General features: G+C 47.4%; 1 protein-coding gene across 1 annotated transcript in view; it reads right to left on the bottom strand.

The window, feature by feature from the left end:
- Positions 1 to 294: 294 nt before the first annotated feature.
- LOC141134157 (uncharacterized) overlaps positions 295 to 18,558 on the bottom strand; it is a 44,567-nt gene continuing 26,303 nt past the window's right edge. The window contains exons 7-8 of the mRNA XM_073623742.1: positions 8,177 to 8,317; positions 295 to 2,403 (exon numbers count right to left, since the gene is read on the bottom strand). Coding sequence (XP_073479843.1) covers positions 2,221 to 2,403; positions 8,177 to 8,317 — 324 coding nt within the window. The 3' untranslated portion in view covers positions 295 to 2,220. The remainder of the gene's footprint in view (positions 2,404 to 8,176; positions 8,318 to 18,558) is intronic.

The raw sequence follows: 18,558 nt of genomic DNA, 5'->3' as shown, positions 1-18,558 counted from the left end.
CCCCCGAGTCCCTCTGAACTCCGCGGCGCCATGTTTAAAAATACAAGCTATGTGAATGTCGGCGGCGATCGCGGCGATCGCTCCGACAGATCACAAAATAGCAGGGATCGGCGTATAACACGCACCCACGATTTTCCCCTTATTTTAAGGGGAAAAAAGTGCGTGTTATACGCCGATAAATACGGTACTTCTTTTCACCAAATAGTTTTATGTCATTGCAGTGCCATTTTATGTTTTTGTTCATTTTGCTTATTTCTATAATTTTGTATAAAAAAAAGAAACAAACAGAATATATTTCTTTTACAATATTTGTTATTATTTTTTTTTTTGCAGAATAACAGTATAGAAAGCGCACAAGTGGCAGTCAGTAGTTTTTCCAGGCACAACATACATAGAGTCATTATTACAGCATAGTGCATAGCAGACATTTTACCATTAAAGACACGGGTTTATAAAAAAGTTGCAGACATAACAGGTTTGATATTACACTGGAAATCCACCTGGAAGTACTGGCATTGTTAATTTTGTGTATGTGTGGTGCCAGGCAGTTGGACTATCAGTCAAAATATGCAGTGAGCAACCGAGCTTACGAAGTGAAGTGAATGGAGTAAGTCCACTGAGGCTGTTTATTCCAGTGATGTGAGCTGAGGGGAGAGGAAATTTGAGGTGACTGTCTAGAAGGGTTCTTCCAACCCAAGCTGATGCTTGAAGAGGATGCCAGGGTGGCAGTCCTTGTCTTTCCTCCCAGGCTTTGCCTGGAGACAATGATACTAGAGAAGTGTAGAGAAGGTTTTATGCCGTGTACACACAGGCAGACTTTTCGACCGGACTGGTCCGACGGGACGAATCCGTCGCACAATCCGACCGTATGTGGGCTTCATCAGACCTGCAGCGGACTTTTTCGGTCGAAAATAAGACGGACTTTAGATTTGGAACATGTTTCAAATCTTTCCGACGGACTCGAGTCCGGTTGAAAAATCCGGTCATCTGTATGCTAGTCCGACGGACGAAAACCGACGCTAGGGCAGCTATTGGCTACTGGCTATCAACTTCCTTATTTTACTCCGGTTGTACTTCATCACGTACGAATCCATCGGACTTTGGTGTGATCGTGTGTAGCCAAGTCTGTTTGTTCGAAAGTCTGTCGGAAGTCCATCGAAAGTCCGTCGGAAAGACCGTCGGACCTTTGATGCCGAAAAGTCCACCCGTGTGTACACGGCATTTGTCTGAGGCCCAGGCCAAGTCCCATGGAATCTAAGCTGTCCTGTGTTAGGGCCTGGAGAATCAGGCAGATTGCTGCCCATTTGGAGCATCTTCCTGGGGAGTCTGTTATGCTGAACAATGTAAATGAGAGCTTCAGGAAAGCTGCCTAATGGACATTGCATGGAGACCTCATGACTCAGATCTTACCTATGACTACTCTCATAGGGCCAGAGGACCAACTCCTATTGGGAGGCTGCTGTTAATTAAACTTGGGCCACAAACAGAGGTACTTAAAGAATCTATTGTCTTTGGGAAGCTGCCACTGAAGAATCTGGAGGCAAACGCTAGTTGCTCTTGAAGGATCTATTTGTAACTGAAACATTAGGGTCAACGTCAATTTTGATATTACCGGGAGGACCCTACATAAGAAATTAGAGCCAGCATCAATTTTTATGGTTGACATAAGAAGGCCTGTGAAATTTTGCCGTTTTGAGTTGTCCTATATCCCTAACCCTCTCTCCACAAACACATTGGTCCATTGAGCACATAAACTACAAAAAAACGAAAGACACTGAAGCCTAATTATCACTACTGGTGTGTCAGTGTATTGACCAGGTCCAGCGACATGAACGTATCATCAATATGTAGGGTTGGAGAGCCCGTTATAAACCTGCAGCCCCTGCAGATTGCTGGTTTATACAGGTACTCTTTAAATAAAACTTGAAAAAAATAATACAATACAGCATAATACAGTATAATAACATCTAAACATTCAAGAAATGCAACAATGTCAACACTCTTCATCCAGCCTCATCGATCGAGTTCACATACCTAAAGGTTCAACTGAATTTCTCAGAATTTCTTGGTGTTGTTTTGTAATACAGTGTTTTTAGGTACAGATACACTCATAAAATTGCAGCATTAGTACAAAAATCAATCACCACCACCACAAAAGTCCCCACCGCCACCGCCACAGTCCCCACCATCACAGTCCCCACCTCCACCACCTCAGTCCCCTCAGATACTAGGCCATTTAATCGAGTGACCTGAACCCCTCCTGTCCCTGCCCTTAAAGCCCCCATGAAACATGTCACCAAAGTCTACCCCACCAGCACTGGCCCAACCAAAGTCTCTGTCACGAGCTGTGGCTGTGGCTGTCTCGTAGCTGTGGCTGCGAAAAATTTCCCGTATGCAGGAATTCTGCAAAAAAGAGAAATACACAGCTATGATAAAGGCAAATCCCATCTTATCCACTTTGCAGCCGGGACAATTCTGACATTTCTCTCATACATGTAAAAATCTGGTTTTTGGATATTTTCGCTAGAAATTTACTTAGAACCCCCAAACATTATACTTTTTCTAAAAGCAAAGCCGCCCGTGTGAAACTGGCATAAAGAGCCATTAAACTTGTGAGAATGATTGACACATTTGCCAGCAAAGTTTTTATATATGGACCCCTCAATGTTGTGAACCTGCACACACACATTACAACCAGTCTCTACAATCTAAGCTTAGGTTACAGTGGAGGGGTCGTAAGATTTATTCTATATAAGAATAATAAGTATTAAAAAGGTTTGGATGTGAGAGTGAGTGGTTTAATTGGAAAGTTTTCCGATACATCTGTATGGCATGACTGTACAATTGTATAATACAGGGGTCTCCAAACTTTCTAAACAAAAGGGCCAGTTTACTGTCCTTCAGACTTTAGGAGGGCTGGACTGAGGCCAGTAGAAAAGGTCAGTGGGGAAAAAAATAACGCACCATTGTTTGTTTCAGTGAGAGCATATGCTTACCATTATTGGTGTGATTGGGAGGGATTGTGCCCCATCATTGATGTCATTGGGCCCTATCGTTGTCAATGGGTGGAATTGTGCCCCAACCTTGATGTGATTGGACCCCATTGTTGGTGTCACTGGGAGGAATTGTGCCTCATCATTGGTGTCATTGGAAAGGAATTGTGCCCCTTCACTGGTGTCAGTGGGAGGGGATTATGCTACTTTGTTGGTATCAGTGGATGAAATAGTGCCCCAAGGGCCAGATAAATGCAAGTAAAGGGCCACATCCGGCCCCGGGCCCCAGTTTGGAGACCACTGGTATGATATGTTCTCTGCTGATACCCTGACATGATACAGTCTGGCTGCTCATTCAGATTATTCAATCTATAATTTCAAGTTTTTTTTTTTTTTAAATCACACCAGACAACATTCAAACAAGTCTCCCATCACAAGCCATTGATAAAGGTAATTCTCGCATTTCCCATAAATTCTACCTTCATTTCATAGTCACATGACCACACAGGATTTTCTTACCACCTTTTATGATATGTGGGTGGGATTTCCAGGGCAGACAGAGACATGATGCATGGGTTGGTGAGGAACATAGTTCCCCATCTGCTAATGTGGAGTTCAACCCTACAGCTGCTTGTTCTGACTCAGAGGCTCCTGCTAAGATCCAATGCCAATAGGAGTTGGGCAGGGGATGCGTCAACCAGGCTGACTACAGGGTTACAGACACACCGCACGTTGGCATCTTGTAGCTCTAAGTCATACTGAGGGGCATAAACCGACTACACCAGAACAGATCTGCTTTCATAATTGGTGTGGTCAGAATTCTGGAGGAACAAAAAGGGACTGGCGGGATCTGTAGATATTTGCTCATAACTATCAGACTTACATTAAAAATAAAGATACATACCCAATAGATACTATGGACAAATGAATGCGTTTAGTGAATTTCATTTTTAAGGTTTAAAAACACTTCAAATAAAAAGTTGGTCACAATCAGAAGATATCCCAGATTCAATTTGTTAGAGCAAAAACATTTCCCAGCAGCTATATAGTGTGAGGAACCATCTAATCCTAAATATCACAAGGTACAGATGTTGAGAAATTTTCCTGACCTGGTCGATCAGACCTGAAACTAAGTATGACTGTGTGTGGGCAGCATCATTAAAACCAGTCCATGTATGGTATTCTTTCCGATATCTGTTGGTTAATTTATATAATATAGTTTGAAAGTGTGTGCTGCATTTATTTTTTATTCCTTATTTAAGCTGAACTCTGGTCAGCTTACAAAATTCGAATTTGGGTAATGTCCAAATGGACCAATAAGAAAAAAGGAAGGACAAATAAGGATAAGTAAAGATGAATAAGGACAAGTAAAGACAAGAAAGAACAAGAACAAATATGGACAAGAAAGGACAAGTAAGGATAAGTAAAGGCAAAAAAGGACAAGTGAAGACAAGAAAGAACGAGTAAGGACAAATATGGACAAGTGGCCCATATTTTGTATGATGACATGGTCACTCTAATAATATTCTTATTCCCTTCTGTGACTATGTCTGGGAAATTTACGCTCAAATTCCATACAGTTTGTGTGTTTACTGGAGTGACAGAAGAGGAAGTTATGGCTGATTCACCCCAGTGTGGACACAGACCACAAATAAGAACCTAAAAGAAGAACAGCTTTGGCTGAAGTTGGGATTTAGCCTGAGTATACCTAATATCCAGAGGAAAATAATACCCTCAGGCTCGGTTCACACTGGATGCCGATGCGGCTCTCAGCAGGGGTTCTGTGCATCCTGTTTCACTGTTTCAGGTCCAATTTCCGCCCAAATTTTGGGTGGAATTCGGACCTGAAACAGACCAAAAGACGCATAGGGCTCCGGTGCAAATTTGCACCGGAGCCGAATCGAAGATATGTGAACCGACTCCATAGAGAGCTGGTCACATTCTCCTGATATTGCGAATTGGATGCGGTGATTCCGCATCCAATTCGCAATAGTTTGAACCCAGCCTTAGTTTTTTCTATATCAGGGTCGCCATCAGGGTGGTACAGCCGTTACAACTGTAAGGGGCCCCGGGACCCAAGGGGCCCGCCTGGGCTAGAAGAAGGCAGGACGGGTGAAGGGGAGCCGTGCTGTGGAGAGGAGGGCTGAAATATATAGAGGTGTGTGAGGGAGGCTGACATATATACAGGTGTGTGAGGGGGGCTGACATATATACAGGTGTGTGTGAGGGGGGCTGCCATATATAGAGGTGTGTGTGCATGAGGGGGATGACATATATACAGGTGTGAGGGGGGCTGACATATATACAGGTTTGGGTGGGGCAGCCAAATACACAGGTGTGTGTGAGGGGGGGGGCTGACATATAAACAGGTGTAAGGGGGGCTGACAAATATACAGGATTGGGGGGGGGGCTGACATATATACAGGTGTGAGGGGGGTGACAAATAAACAGGTGTGAGGGGGCTGAGTGCCTACAGGTGGGGTGGTCGGTGTGCGGATTCGGTAGGATGGCCCTTAGGCAAGTCCTAGGGAATGTTGGTGGTCAGGCGGGGGGCCCAGGTCTAACGCTGTGTAAGGGGCCCAAAAATTTCTGATGGCTGCCCTGTACTATATAGCTGTATAAAGTGAACCTGCACGCCACTCATTCCCAACCTGCAGCCCTTTGGTACTTATTGTGTGGCCTTCAGGCAGCAGCCAGTAGAGGGAGCATTGTTTTGAGAAGGTGCTGTGATGGCAGTGATCTCTAGGACTCATTAAAGTGGTTGCAAACTGCAGGTGATTAAAAAAAAATTGCATCACATACTAGCACATTATGATAGACTTACCTGAGACGGCTGACATGTTCCCCCCGGTCTTCCTTCTGGGTTCACGGCCTCCGGCTACATGAGTGGCCAGGGGCACAAAGATGCACAGAAGCTGCTGTTTCCGGCACGGGCTCTGAAGATCCAGCACTGTAAACTGGACCTTCAGAGGTCATGCGCCGGTGATGTCATCGACTGCATGCACTCTGAATATCTCCTAAACTGTGCAATTTTAGGAGATATTCACAGTCAGGGGCGGCCCATCCATTGTGGGCACACGGACGCCGCCCCCATATCCATGCCGCGCCTCCCCCATATCCATGCCGCAGCCCCCCCATTCATGCACCTGGCCTCTTTCGGGGCGCAGGGCACATTAATTCCTATGATGGGAATTAGCGGGGGTGTGTTTATTGAAGCACTGTTTAGAGCTAGGGGCTCTAATAGGCTTCAAAATAGAGTGGGCTTGGGGCACAGGTGTGTTGCAACAGCGAATGAACATTCACTGCTGCAACACTAATCCTCCTCCTGGCCAATCGGGAAGCGGGTCTGATACCCATCACCTGATTGACTGAAAGGACAGACCATCCTATTGGACGCCTAGGAGAAGAAGGGAGGAGCCTCACAGAAGACACAGGCATCCGCCCGCCGTCCATAAAAGCCTGGTGCTGCTGCCAGTGCCTGCAACCCGCTGAGGCCCGCCACTGCCTGCCGGAGCCTGCAACCTACCCGCTGGTGCCTGCTGGGGTAGGTGAGGGGGGAGGGGGTTCTGAGATGCCACTTACAGGTAATCCTTATTATAGGCTTACCTGTAGGAACAATTGGTAGAACAGAGTTTATTACCACTTTAACGATCTCCAACCTTCAACCACACCTAGAGCATGTCCCCAGTCTCTGGCCATCTCCAGCTGTATATTGTCAGTCTCTGTCAATCTTATGTAGCACTACATATACTAAATATTATGTGAGACCATCTGGGGAAGTCAGGGTCCTCATAGAGGACCCCTTATTTAGTTAGTTGCCCACCACAGCTGTAATCCATTTTAAATGTTTAATGGTAAAAAGCCCTGCCTAAGATCAGACCCCACAAACTTACTGTGCTATTACCTATGTACGCCTCTCTGAAACTAGTTTCACCTTGATACTAAGGATCTGACTTTCCTGTCCCCCGGGCTCATGCTCTCCCCTCACCATTCCCTAATGCAGGGGTCTCCAAACTTTTGAAGCAAAGAGCCAGTTTATTGTCCTTCAGACTTTAGGGGGGCAGACTGTGACCAGTGGGAGTAGAAAGTGGCCCAGTGTCAGTGGGAGAAGCAATGCCTCTGGCTTAGTGATCAGTAGGAGTAAAAAAAAATATATAGCACCTACTGTATGGTCAATAAGAGGAAAAATAGAGCCCCATTATTGGTGTCAGTGGGATTAATAGTGCCCCATCATTGGTGTCAGTGTGAGGAATAGTGACCCATCATTATTGTCAGTTGGAGAAATAGTGACCCATCATTGGTGCCATTTGGAGAGATAGTGCCCCATAGACGGTGTCAATTGGAGAAATTGTGCCCTGTCGGTGTCAGTGGGAGGAAGAGTGACCCATCATTGGTGCCAGTTGGAGAAATAGCGCCCCATCATTTGTGTCACTGGGAGAAATAGTGCCCGATCATTGGTGTCAATTGGAGGGATAGTGCCCCATTATTGGTGTCAACTGGAGGAATCCTGCCCCATCATTGGTGTCATTGGAATGGATAGTACCCCATAGTTGGTATCAATTGGAGGAATAGCATCCCATCATTGGCATCAGTGGGAGGAATAGTGCCCCATCATTGGTGTTAGTGGAAGGAAGAGTGCCTCATCATTGGTGTCAGTTGGAGGAATAGCACCCCATCATTGGTGACAGTGGAAGGATTACTGCCCCATCATTGGTGTCAGTTGGAGGAATAGCACCCTAACATTGGTGTCAGTGGGCAGAACAGTGCCCCATTACTGGTATTAGTGGGAGGAATAGTGCTCCATTGTTGGTGCCAGTGGGAGAAAGTATTTCCAATTGTTGGTGTCATTGAAAGGAATAATGCCCCACCCCTGAATAGTTGGAGTAGAAGGAATTCGGCCCCCTGTTGGTGTCAATTGGAGAAATGGTGCCTGCTTGTTGTTGTCAATGGTGCCTTAAGGGCCCAATGAAGACCTGCATAGAGCTGCAGTTTGGAGATCACTGCCCTAGCACCTCAATAGCCTGTAAAGAGCACTGACATTGGACAGGACTATGGCATTTGGAGGAGCTGCTAAAGCCTCATACTTCTCGTATAATTGTATCCACTAGGATTGGATGGACTCTCTGCTCTCTCCATTCTGACCTTCTAGGAGTCCTGAGACCGGCCTGGCCCTTTCCACTCACCACATAGAGGAAGGCTGCCAGGATCACGGCTTTCAGAGCGGCCTCCATGTTCGGCGGGAATTGGAAGATGACTTGGGTAAACTTCCCTTCCTTCTTTTTGGTGATGAAAGCCACAGGATGGGAGCTACCTGTGCCACATATCTGAAGGGTAGAAGCAGATTACAATAAAGAGGAACTGCAGGCAGATAGAAAAGACACACATGAATGCAGCTTTTTTTTTTTTATTTATTGATTTCAGCCTAGTAACAGTTGAACAATGTGCATTAGAAGCTACAGTAAGTCAGATAAAGCCCACCTCAGTTCCTGGCTGGAGGACATAAAGCACCGTTTAGCCCTTTCCTCCCCAACCCGACGGTCCTTGGCCCACCCTTCTCAGTCGTTGAATTTTGAGTAACGCAATAATATTATAAATGAGGTAGAGAGCGGTCGCAGTTAGCTGCCTCTGTCGACCTGCATCTCAATACCCCATAACAGGGACAACAACCCCTAAAGAGGGGGAAGGGGGGGGACTATTGCGGTACTAATAAAGTGAAAATTACAGTACACAAAGGTAGAGAAAGAGGGCAATAAGGTAGTATAAAAATTCCATTTTAATAGAAAACATAATTAAAAAATTGTAACAATATCACATAACAGTTGTAATTTAAAAATGGAAGCAGTCAATACAACCAATTGGATTACAACCCATAGTGTTAGTAGACACAAATAGAGCTTGAATTCTCGACCGGTTTCGCGGTTTTACCGCTTCCTCAGGAGAGCAATATCTGTAGTGCAACATATAATACATATAATAATTGTGTATAGCACACAGAAAAAATTTTTTTTCTCATAATAACATTATTAATACAGCACAAATATTTAGAGAAAATGTTACACAATTATGTACAATTAGGTAGAAAAAGAATGAGCTCACCCGTTCTACGGCTCCCGGTGGGTGTACACGGCCTCAACCGATTCCCCCCGTGGCGGACACAGGGGATGACTACACAGCCTCTGAATGGATAAATAGGATGGTAAGATAAAGGGATATGGACTGGAGAATTAATTAGGAGTAGGGATGAGCCGAACACCCCCCGGTTCGGTTCGCACCAGAAAGTTCGCACGAACGTTAGAACCCCATTGACGTCTATGGGACTCGAACGTTCGAAATCAAAAGTGCTCATTTTAAAGGCTAATTTGCATGGTATTGTCCTAAAAAGGGTTTGGGGACCCGGGTCCTACCCCAGGGGACATGTATCAATGCAAAAAAAACTTTTAAAAACGGCCGTTTTTTCGGGAGCAGTGATTTTAATGATGCTTAAAGTAAAAAAAAAAAAGTGAAATATTCCTTTAAATATCGTACCTGGGGGGTGTCTATAGTATGCCTGTAAAGTGACGCGTGTTTCCCATGTTTAGAACAGTCCCTGCACCAAATGTCATTTTTAAAGGAAAAAATCTCATTTAAAACTGCTTGCGGGTTTAATGTCATGTCGGGTCATGGCAATATGGATGAAAATCAGTGAGACAAACGGCATGGGTACCCCCCAGTCCATTACCAGTCCCTTTGGGTCTTGTATGGATATTAAGGGGAACCCCGCACCCAAATTAAAATAAGGAAAGGTGTGGGGCCACCAGGCCCTATATACTCTGAACAGCAGTATACAGGCGGTGCAAACAAGACAGGGACTGTAGGTTTGTTGTTAAGTAGAATCTGTTTGTAATTTTGAACATTTTTAACGTGTTTAGCTCCAGCCAAAAAATCTTTTCTAAGCTTTTTGGAAAACATAGGGAAGGGTTATCACCCCTGTGACATTTGTTTTGCTGTCTTTCCTCCTCTTCAGAAGATTTCACCTCACTTTTTTGTCCCAATGAAAAATGTTTTTTGAAAATTTGGGTTTTTTTGTGGAACAAGGATTGGAAAGCATCAGTGGAAAGGAGAACTTGTTTTCCCATATTAACTCTTACAGGAGAGAATTTCCCTTCCTAGGGGTAGATTTCATCTCACTTCCTGTTGTCTCCTTCCGTTTGCAAGTAGGAGTCGTTTGTAAGTTAGATGTTTGAAAGTAGGGTCCTGCCCTATATACTCAGCAGAAATTTGGGCCTTAGGTGTTGCTGTGGCCACAACACTGTAAGCCCTCACAGGGCCCTGCTGTGAAATATTAGATCAAGAATTGTAATTACATGCCCCTGTTGAACAGGAGCTGAAAAATTAGGCCTTAGGCACTGGTGCTGGTGCCACAACACTGCAACCCCTCACAGACACTCTAGTTGGAACGCAGGAACGAGCCCTGCTGCAAATTATTGCTTCAAAAATTGTAATTACACGCCCCTGTTAGACAGGGGCAGAAAAATTGGGCCTTAGGCACTGGTGCTGGTGCCACAACACTGCAACCCCTCACAGACACTCTAGTTGGAACGCAGGAACGAGCCCTGCTGCAAAGTATTGCATCAAAAATTGTAATTACACGCCCCTGTTAGACAGGGGCAGAAAAATTGGGCCTTAGGCACTGGTGCTGGTGCCACAACACTGCAACCCCTCACAGACACTCTAGTTGGAACGCAGGAACGAGCCCTGCTGCAAAGTATTGCATCAAAAATTGTAATTACACGCCCCTGTTAGACAGGGGCAGAAAAATTGGGCCCTAGGCACTGGTGCTGGTGCCACAACACTGCAACCCCTCACAGACACTCTAGTTGGAATGCAGGAACGAGCCCTGCTGCAAAGTATTACATCAAAAATTGTAATTACACGCCCCTGTTAAACAGGGGCTGAAAAATTGTGCCTTAGGCACTGGTGGTGGCGCCCAGAACCAAAAATGTTCTTACAAGCTATCAGCGTGATGATTGAGGAGGAAGAGGATAATTACTCAGGGATAGTCACTCAGCATCAGCATAGGCAGTCTTTGAAGGGATCTGAGATTTCAAAAAAAATTATTCGGTTACATCAGCATCAGGTGCTTGGTAGCTGGTGGTGATCCAAGACTCATTCATTTTTATGAAGGTCAGCCGATCGACCGAGTCGGTGGACAGACGCACCCTGTGATCGGTTACCACGCCTCCAGCAGCACTGAATGTGCGTTTCGAAAGAACGCTGGATGCAGGACAGGCCAGTAGCTCAATTGCATACTGTGCAAGCTCTGGCCAGTGATCCATCCTCAAGACCCAGTAACCCAGAGGATTTTCGGTGGGAAAGGTGTCCAAGTCTGATCTTGCCCCTAGGTATTCCTGCACCATGTAAAACAGACGCTGGCGATGGTTGCTGGAACCGATCATACCTTGGGGCTGCGGACCAAAAAATTGTCTGAACGCATCGGTCAGACGGCCACCTTCTCCACCGCTCCTTCTTTGACTGACCGAAGCCTCAGCAACACGTTGTCCAGAAACAGGAGTTTGTAACCTCCCAGTCTCTGGGAACGCGTTGCACAGACCTTTCTGCAAGGCCTCCTGAAGATGTTTCATCCTCTGCTCCCTCTGCGATGGCAAGATAAGGTCTGCAACCTTACCCTTGTAACGTGGATCAAGGAGGGTTGCCAGCCAGTATTGGTCCTTCTCCTTGATACCACGAATACGAGGATCCTTACGCAGGCTTTGCAGGATCAGGGAGGCCATGCAGCGTAGGTTTGCTGAGGCATTCGGTCCGGAGTCCTCTGGGTCACTAAGAACGACATGGTCCGCAGCCACCTCCTCCCAGCCACGTACAAGTCCATGTGTTTCTTGGGACTGATCCCTTAAAGACTGCTGCTGATGCTGAGTGCCAGGCTCCACCTCCATACTGACACAATCTTCCTCCTCCTCCTCTTCCTCCTCGTCCTCTTCCTGTGTGATCGGCGGGCACGCAGGAACACTGTCTGGATAAAGGGGGCCTTGAGAGCTAAGGAAGTCCTCCTCTTCCTGCCTCTGTTCTGCCTCAAGTGCCCTGTCCATTATTCCACGCAGCGTGTGCTCCAACAGGTGGACAAGGGGGACAGTGTCACTGATGCATGCACTGTCACTGCTCACCATCCTCGTGGCCTCCTCGAATGGTGACAGGACAGTGCATGCATCCCTGATCATGGCCCACTGGCGTGGGGAAAAAAAACCAAGCTCCCCTGACCCTGTCCTGGTGCCATAGTCGCACAGGTACTCATTTATGGCCCTCTGCTGCGTGTGCAGCCGCTGCAGCATGGCCAACGTTGAGTTCCACCTGGTGGGCATGTCACAGATTAGGCGGTTCTTGGGCAGGTTAAACTCCTTTTGGAGGTCCGTCAGCCGAGCACTGGCATTATATGACCGGCGGAAATGCACACAGACTTTCCTGGCCTGCCTCAGGACATCCTGTAAGCCCGGGTACCTGCCCAAGAACCGCTGCACCACCAAGTTAAGGACGTGAGCCAAACAGGGCACATGGGTCATTTGTCCCTGTCGGAGGGCAGAGAGGAGGTTGGTGCCATTGTCGCAAACCACCATTCCTGCCTTAAGTTGGCGTGGCGTCAACCACCTCTGAACCTGCCCCTGCAGAGCTGACAGAACCTCTGCCCCAGTGTGGCTCCTGTCCCCCAAGCACACCAGCTCAAGCACCGCATGGCATCTTTTGGCCTGCGTACTTGCGTAGCCCCTTGAACGCCTACGGAGCACCGCTGGTTCCGAGGAAGAGGCCATGGAGGAAGAAGAAGAGGAGGGGGTGGAGGAGAGAGGTGTGTCACAATCAGCATTTTGGAGGCGTGGTGGCGGAACAACCTCCAACACTACTGCACCTTGTCCTGCATCCTTCCCAGCTGCCAGCAGAGTCACCCAATGCGCCGTGAAACTTAGGTAACGTCCCTGTCCATGCCTGCTGGATCATGAGTCAGCGGTAATATGCACCTTACCGCTGACCGCCCTGTCCAGCGAGGCATGGACATTGCCTTCCACATGCCGGTAGAGAGCCGGAATCGCCTTCCGTGAGAAAAAGTGGCGTTTGGGTACCTGCCACTGAGGAACCGCACATTCCACAAACTCACGGAAGGGGGCAGAGTCTACCAACTGAAAAGGCAGCAGTTGAAGTGCTAGCAATTTTGCCAAGCTAGCATTCAACCGCTGGGCATGTGGATGGCTGGGAGCAAACTTCTTTCGGCGGTGCAGCAGCTGGGGCAGGGAAATTTGCCTGGTACAATCTGACGTCGGTGTACCAAAAGCAGATTGCCCACAAGTACTTGGCTGTGACACACCTAATTCTACACCTTCATTCCTCTCACTGCAGGTCTCAGAGAGGACTGAAGGTCTAGTGGGGTTGGAAATCTCAGCTGATGAGGAGCAAGGAGAGATCCTCTTTGTTCTTTGGTGTGGGTCTTTTAGATACGCTTGCCAACGAACTGCATGGCAGGTCAACATATGTCTGGTCAAGCATGTGGTACCCAAGCGGGAGATATTTTGGCCACGCGAGATACGCTTGAGACATATGTTGCAAATAGCAGCGGTGCGATCTGATGCACTCGTCTCAAAAAAGGCCCACACCAAAGAACTTTTTGAATAACGCGCAGAGACTGCAGCGCCCTGCACATGTGGAGCTTTGGGGTGTGATGCAGTCAATGTGCTGCCCTTAGGCTGGCCCCTGGAGGGCATCCTGCCTCGTTGGTGATGTGCTGCCGCCTCCTCCTCCTCCTCCTCCTCCTCCTCCTCTCTCCTATCAGGCACCCACGTTGAGTCAGTGACCTCATCATCCCCTCCCTCCTCATCACTGGAGCAAACCTGGCAGTATGCTGCAGCAGGGGGAGCATGACTGCCAGATTGCTGTCCTTCTTGGGCACCCCCTCTGTCCGCGCTCATGTTACTGCCTTCATCGAGCTCAGTATCGTCATCAGAGCCTTCCAAACGCTGGGCATCCTCCTGGAGCATGTACCCAACACTGTGGTCAAACAGTTCGAGGGAATCCTCATGAGGACATGGTGGAGCTAGGGAAGGAGTCACTGATGACATTGAGCTGAGGGAAGAGGCCGCTGCTTTGCCAGACAAAGCACCCTGGGCATGGGTGAGAGAGGATGAGGAGGATGAGGACGGCTTGGTCATCCACTCGACCAAGTCTTCCGCATGTTGCGGCTCAACATGGCCAGCTGCCGAAAAAAAGGCCAAGCGTGTCCCATGGCCACGTGCTGATGAGGATGCACCGTCTCCACGACCAGCACTAGACACAGAGCCTGCTTGCCCTCTCTTATTGGCTTGTGACTGTCTGCCTCTCCTTCTTGGCCTTCCAGACATACTAATGGCCTGTAGCTGCACTAAGCTGGGATAGAACACCTGTAATTTTCTTCAAGTAGCTTTATATACTGTAACCAGACAAGCCTGCCTGTCAGTAGGAAGATAACAGGAACGGATCTAGCTGAACACTGTGAGCAGGACGCACTGTACTAAATGTAAATAGTCTAGCTGCCTGACCGTGGTACTAATAGGATCAAATAGAACACCTGTAATTTTCTTCAGGTAGCTTTATATACTGTAACCAGACAAGCCTGCCTGTCAGTAGGAAGATAACAGGAACGGATCTAGCTGTACACTGTGAGCAGGACGCACTGTACTAAATGTAAATAGTCTAGCTGCCTGACCGTGGTACTAATAGGATCAAATAGAACACCTGTAATTTTCTTCAGGTAGCTTTATATACTGTAACCAGACAAGCCTGCCTGTCAGTAGGAAGATAACAGGAACGGATCTAGCTGTACACTGTGAGCAGGACGCACTGTACTAAATGTAAATAGTCTAGCTGCCTGACCGTGGTACTAATAGGATCAAATAGAACACCTGTAATTTTCTTCAGGTAGCTTTATATACTGTAACCAGACAAGCCTGCCTGTCAGTAGGAAGATAACAGGAACGGATCTAGCTGTACACTGTGAGCAGGACGCACTGTACTAAATGTAAATAGTCTAGCTGCCTGACCGTGGTACTAATAGGATCAAATAGAACACCTGTAATTTTCTTCAGGTAGCTTTATATACTGTAACCAGACAAGCCTGCCTGTCAGTAGGAAGATAACAGGAACGGATCTAGCTGAACACTGTGAGCAGGACGCACTGTACTAAATGTAAATAGTCTAGCTGCCTGACCGTGGTACTAATAGGATCAAATAGAACACCTGTAATTTTCTTCAGGTAGCTTTATATACTGTAACCAGACAAGCCTGCCGGTCAGTAGGAATTTAACAGGAACGGATCTAGCTGAACACTGTGAGCAGGACGCACTGCACTAAATGTAAATAGCAGGAACGGATCTAGCTGAACACTGTGAGCAGGACGCACTGCACTAAATGTAAATAGTCTAGAAGATAACAGGAACGGATCTAGCTGAACACTGTGAGCAGGACGCACTGCACTAAATGTAAATAGTCTAGAAGATAACAGGAACGGATCTAGCTGAACACTGTGAGCAGGACGCACTGCACTAAATGTAAATTGCAGGAACGGATCTAGCTGAACACTGTGAGCAGGACGCACTGCACTAAATGTAAATAGCAGGAACGGATCTAGCTGAACACTGTGAGCAGGACGCACTGCACTAAATGTAAATAGCAGGAACGGATCTAGCTGAACACTGTGAGCAGGACGCACTGCACTAAATGTAAATAGCAGGAACGGATCTAGCTGAACACTGTGAGCAGGACGCACTGCACTAAATGTAAATTGCAGGAACGGATCTAGCTGAACACTGTGAGCAGGACGCACTGCACTAAATGTAAATAGTCTAGAAGATAACAGGAACGGATCTAGCTGAACACTGTGAGCAGGACGCACTGCACTAAATGTAAATAGCAGGAACGGATCTAGCTGAACACTGTGAGCAGGACGCACTGCACTAAATGTAAATAGCAGGAACGGATCTAGCTGAACACTGTGAGCAGGACGCACTGCACTAAATGTAAATAGCAGGAACGGATCTAGCTGAACACTGTGAGCAGGACGCACTGCACTAAATGTAAATTGCAGGAACGGATCTAGCTGAACACTGTGAGCAGGACGCACTGCACTAAATGTAAATAGTCTAGAAGATAACAGGAACGGATCTAGCTGAACACTGTGAGCAGGACGCACTGCACTAAATGTAAATAGCAGGAACGGATCTAGCTGAACACTGTGAGCAGGACGCACTGCATTAAATGTAAATAGTCTAGATAGAAGATAACAGGAACGGATCTAGCTAAACTGAATACAGTGTAATATATATATATGCAACACCTGGGATGCATATATATACACAATACACTGTAAGTGCAGCTAACTGACTGACTGTTCTGCCTAATCTATCTAACTCAAATCAAATGACACTGTCTCTCCTCTCTCTCTATCTCTCAGCACACCGGAACACACACTACACAGGGCCGCCGTGCAAGGCGGCCTTATATAGTGTGGGGTGTGTACTAAATCCCCTGAGCCATAATTGGCCAAAGCCACCCTGGCTTTGGCCAATTACAGCTCTCTCTACTGACAGCGCTGTGATTGGCCAAGCATGCGGGTCATAGTGCATGCTTGGCCAATCATCAGCCAGCAATGCACTGCGATGCCGCAGTGAATTATGGGCCATGACGCGCCACACGAATTTAGCGCGAACGGCCCATAACGTTCGCAATTCGGCGAACGATCGAACAGCCGATGTTCGAGTCGAACATGGGTTCGACTCGAACACGAAGCTCATCCCTAATTAGGAGGGAGTATGAGGTGAGGAAGTGCCATTAGTGTGCCTCTAGGATTAGAAACGTGTGCAGGAGAGGGGGCCAAGGAAATGTTGAGGGAATGGGTAGGAGGTGAATGGACAAAGGGAAGGGGAGGAAAGGGGAAAAAAAGGAAAGGAGGGGGGGGGGGGGGGGGGGGGGAGGGAAGATTAGGGGAAGAAGGAAGGGGGGGGGGAAGGGGGGGGGGAAGGGGGGGGGGAAAGGGGGGGAGAGGGGGGGAGAGAGGAGAGAAGAGGGAGAAGGGGGGGGGAGGCAAGGAGGGGGGGGGGGAGGGGGGAAGGGGAGGGAAGGAAGGGAGGAGGGGGGAAAAAGGAAGGAAGGGGAGGAAAAAAGGGGGGGAGGGGAAAGGGAAGGGGGGAGGGGGGGGAAAGGGACCCAAGACCCACAAAGTGGCACGCTTTCCACCGGGAAGACCCATAGTGTCTGGGATAGGCTCCCTAACGGACAATGCGAGCAAGTTCGTTGATGCTTTTTTGATGCCTCACGTTCGCAGCCTCCCGTCCTATATTAGGGACACTACTGACTTACTGCAGCGCCTTGAGGGAATCCAGATCCCTCCGGACGCCCTGCTCGTGGCTGTTGATATTGAGGCCCTGTACTCCAGTATCCCCCACGAGCAGGGTGTACGGATGGCTGGTTCCTTCTTGGCCGAACAAGATATGACTACTTGGCCCTTGAACCAGTTCATACTGACACTGTTGTATTTCATACTAACCAAAAACATTTTGTTTTCAATGATCAATTATTCTTACAAATACAAGGTGTCGCAATGGGGACGTCATGTGCCCCAGCCTATGCAAACCTATATTTAGGCGGCTGGGAGCGACACATCCATGCCCACGACCAATATGCAGAATTTTTGGATAATATTCTCCTTTGGTACCGTTTTATCGATGACCTGTTCCTGGTGTGGACTGGTCCCAGGGCCAAACTATTACAATTTTTACATTTGTTGGATAATAATGACCTTAATCTTAAATTTACCTTTAAAATTGAACCTGAGCAAATCCCCTTCCTCGACCTACTCATCATTAAACAACCCGATGGAACGCTGGGCACCGACCTTTATAGGAAACCCACAGCTGGAAACACTCTGTTGTTTGCCACTAGTGCCCACCCAAATTCTTTGGTACGGAGTATTCCGTATGCCCAATATTTGCGGCTACGCAGGAATTGCACACACCACAGCGATTTCTTACGCCAAGCTAAAGCATTACGCGAACGTCTTTTACAACGAGGTTATTCTTCCACCAACTTGCGTAAAGCATTTAACAAGTCCCTAGCACGCCCACGGAATTCCTTACTTTTCAAAAACTCTAAAAATAATAAACCTTCTTCCCCCTCAGAAACTGTAAAACTGATCACGACTTATTCTGCACACCACAGTATACTCCGTAACATTTTAATAAAACATTGGCACCTGTTGGCTGACCATCATATATTAACCAAATACGTTAGACATACACCGGAAATGGTCTTTCGCAGAGCACGGTCCCTACGTGACCAATTAACTGCCAGCCACTATAACCCCACCAGATCTACCAGGAATGGTCAAACGGTACCTTCCAATGTGGAGAGTGCCCCAGGTGCCCCTGGATCTCTGAAAGCTGAACCGTGACTTTACCCAACGGCGAGATTCTGGTCCCACGGACCTACGCCGATTGCAGTACAAGAGGGTAGTTTACCTCATGAACTGTGTCTGCAAAGCCTTTTATGTGGGCAAAAC

Source organism: Aquarana catesbeiana, linkage group LG03 (genome assembly GCF_042186555.1).
Source record: "Aquarana catesbeiana isolate 2022-GZ linkage group LG03, ASM4218655v1, whole genome shotgun sequence".
Lineage (NCBI taxonomy): Eukaryota > Metazoa > Chordata > Amphibia > Anura > Ranidae > Aquarana > Aquarana catesbeiana.
The sequence above is the reverse complement of the archived record's forward strand: the minus strand, read 5'-3'. Positions and strand labels throughout refer to the sequence as shown.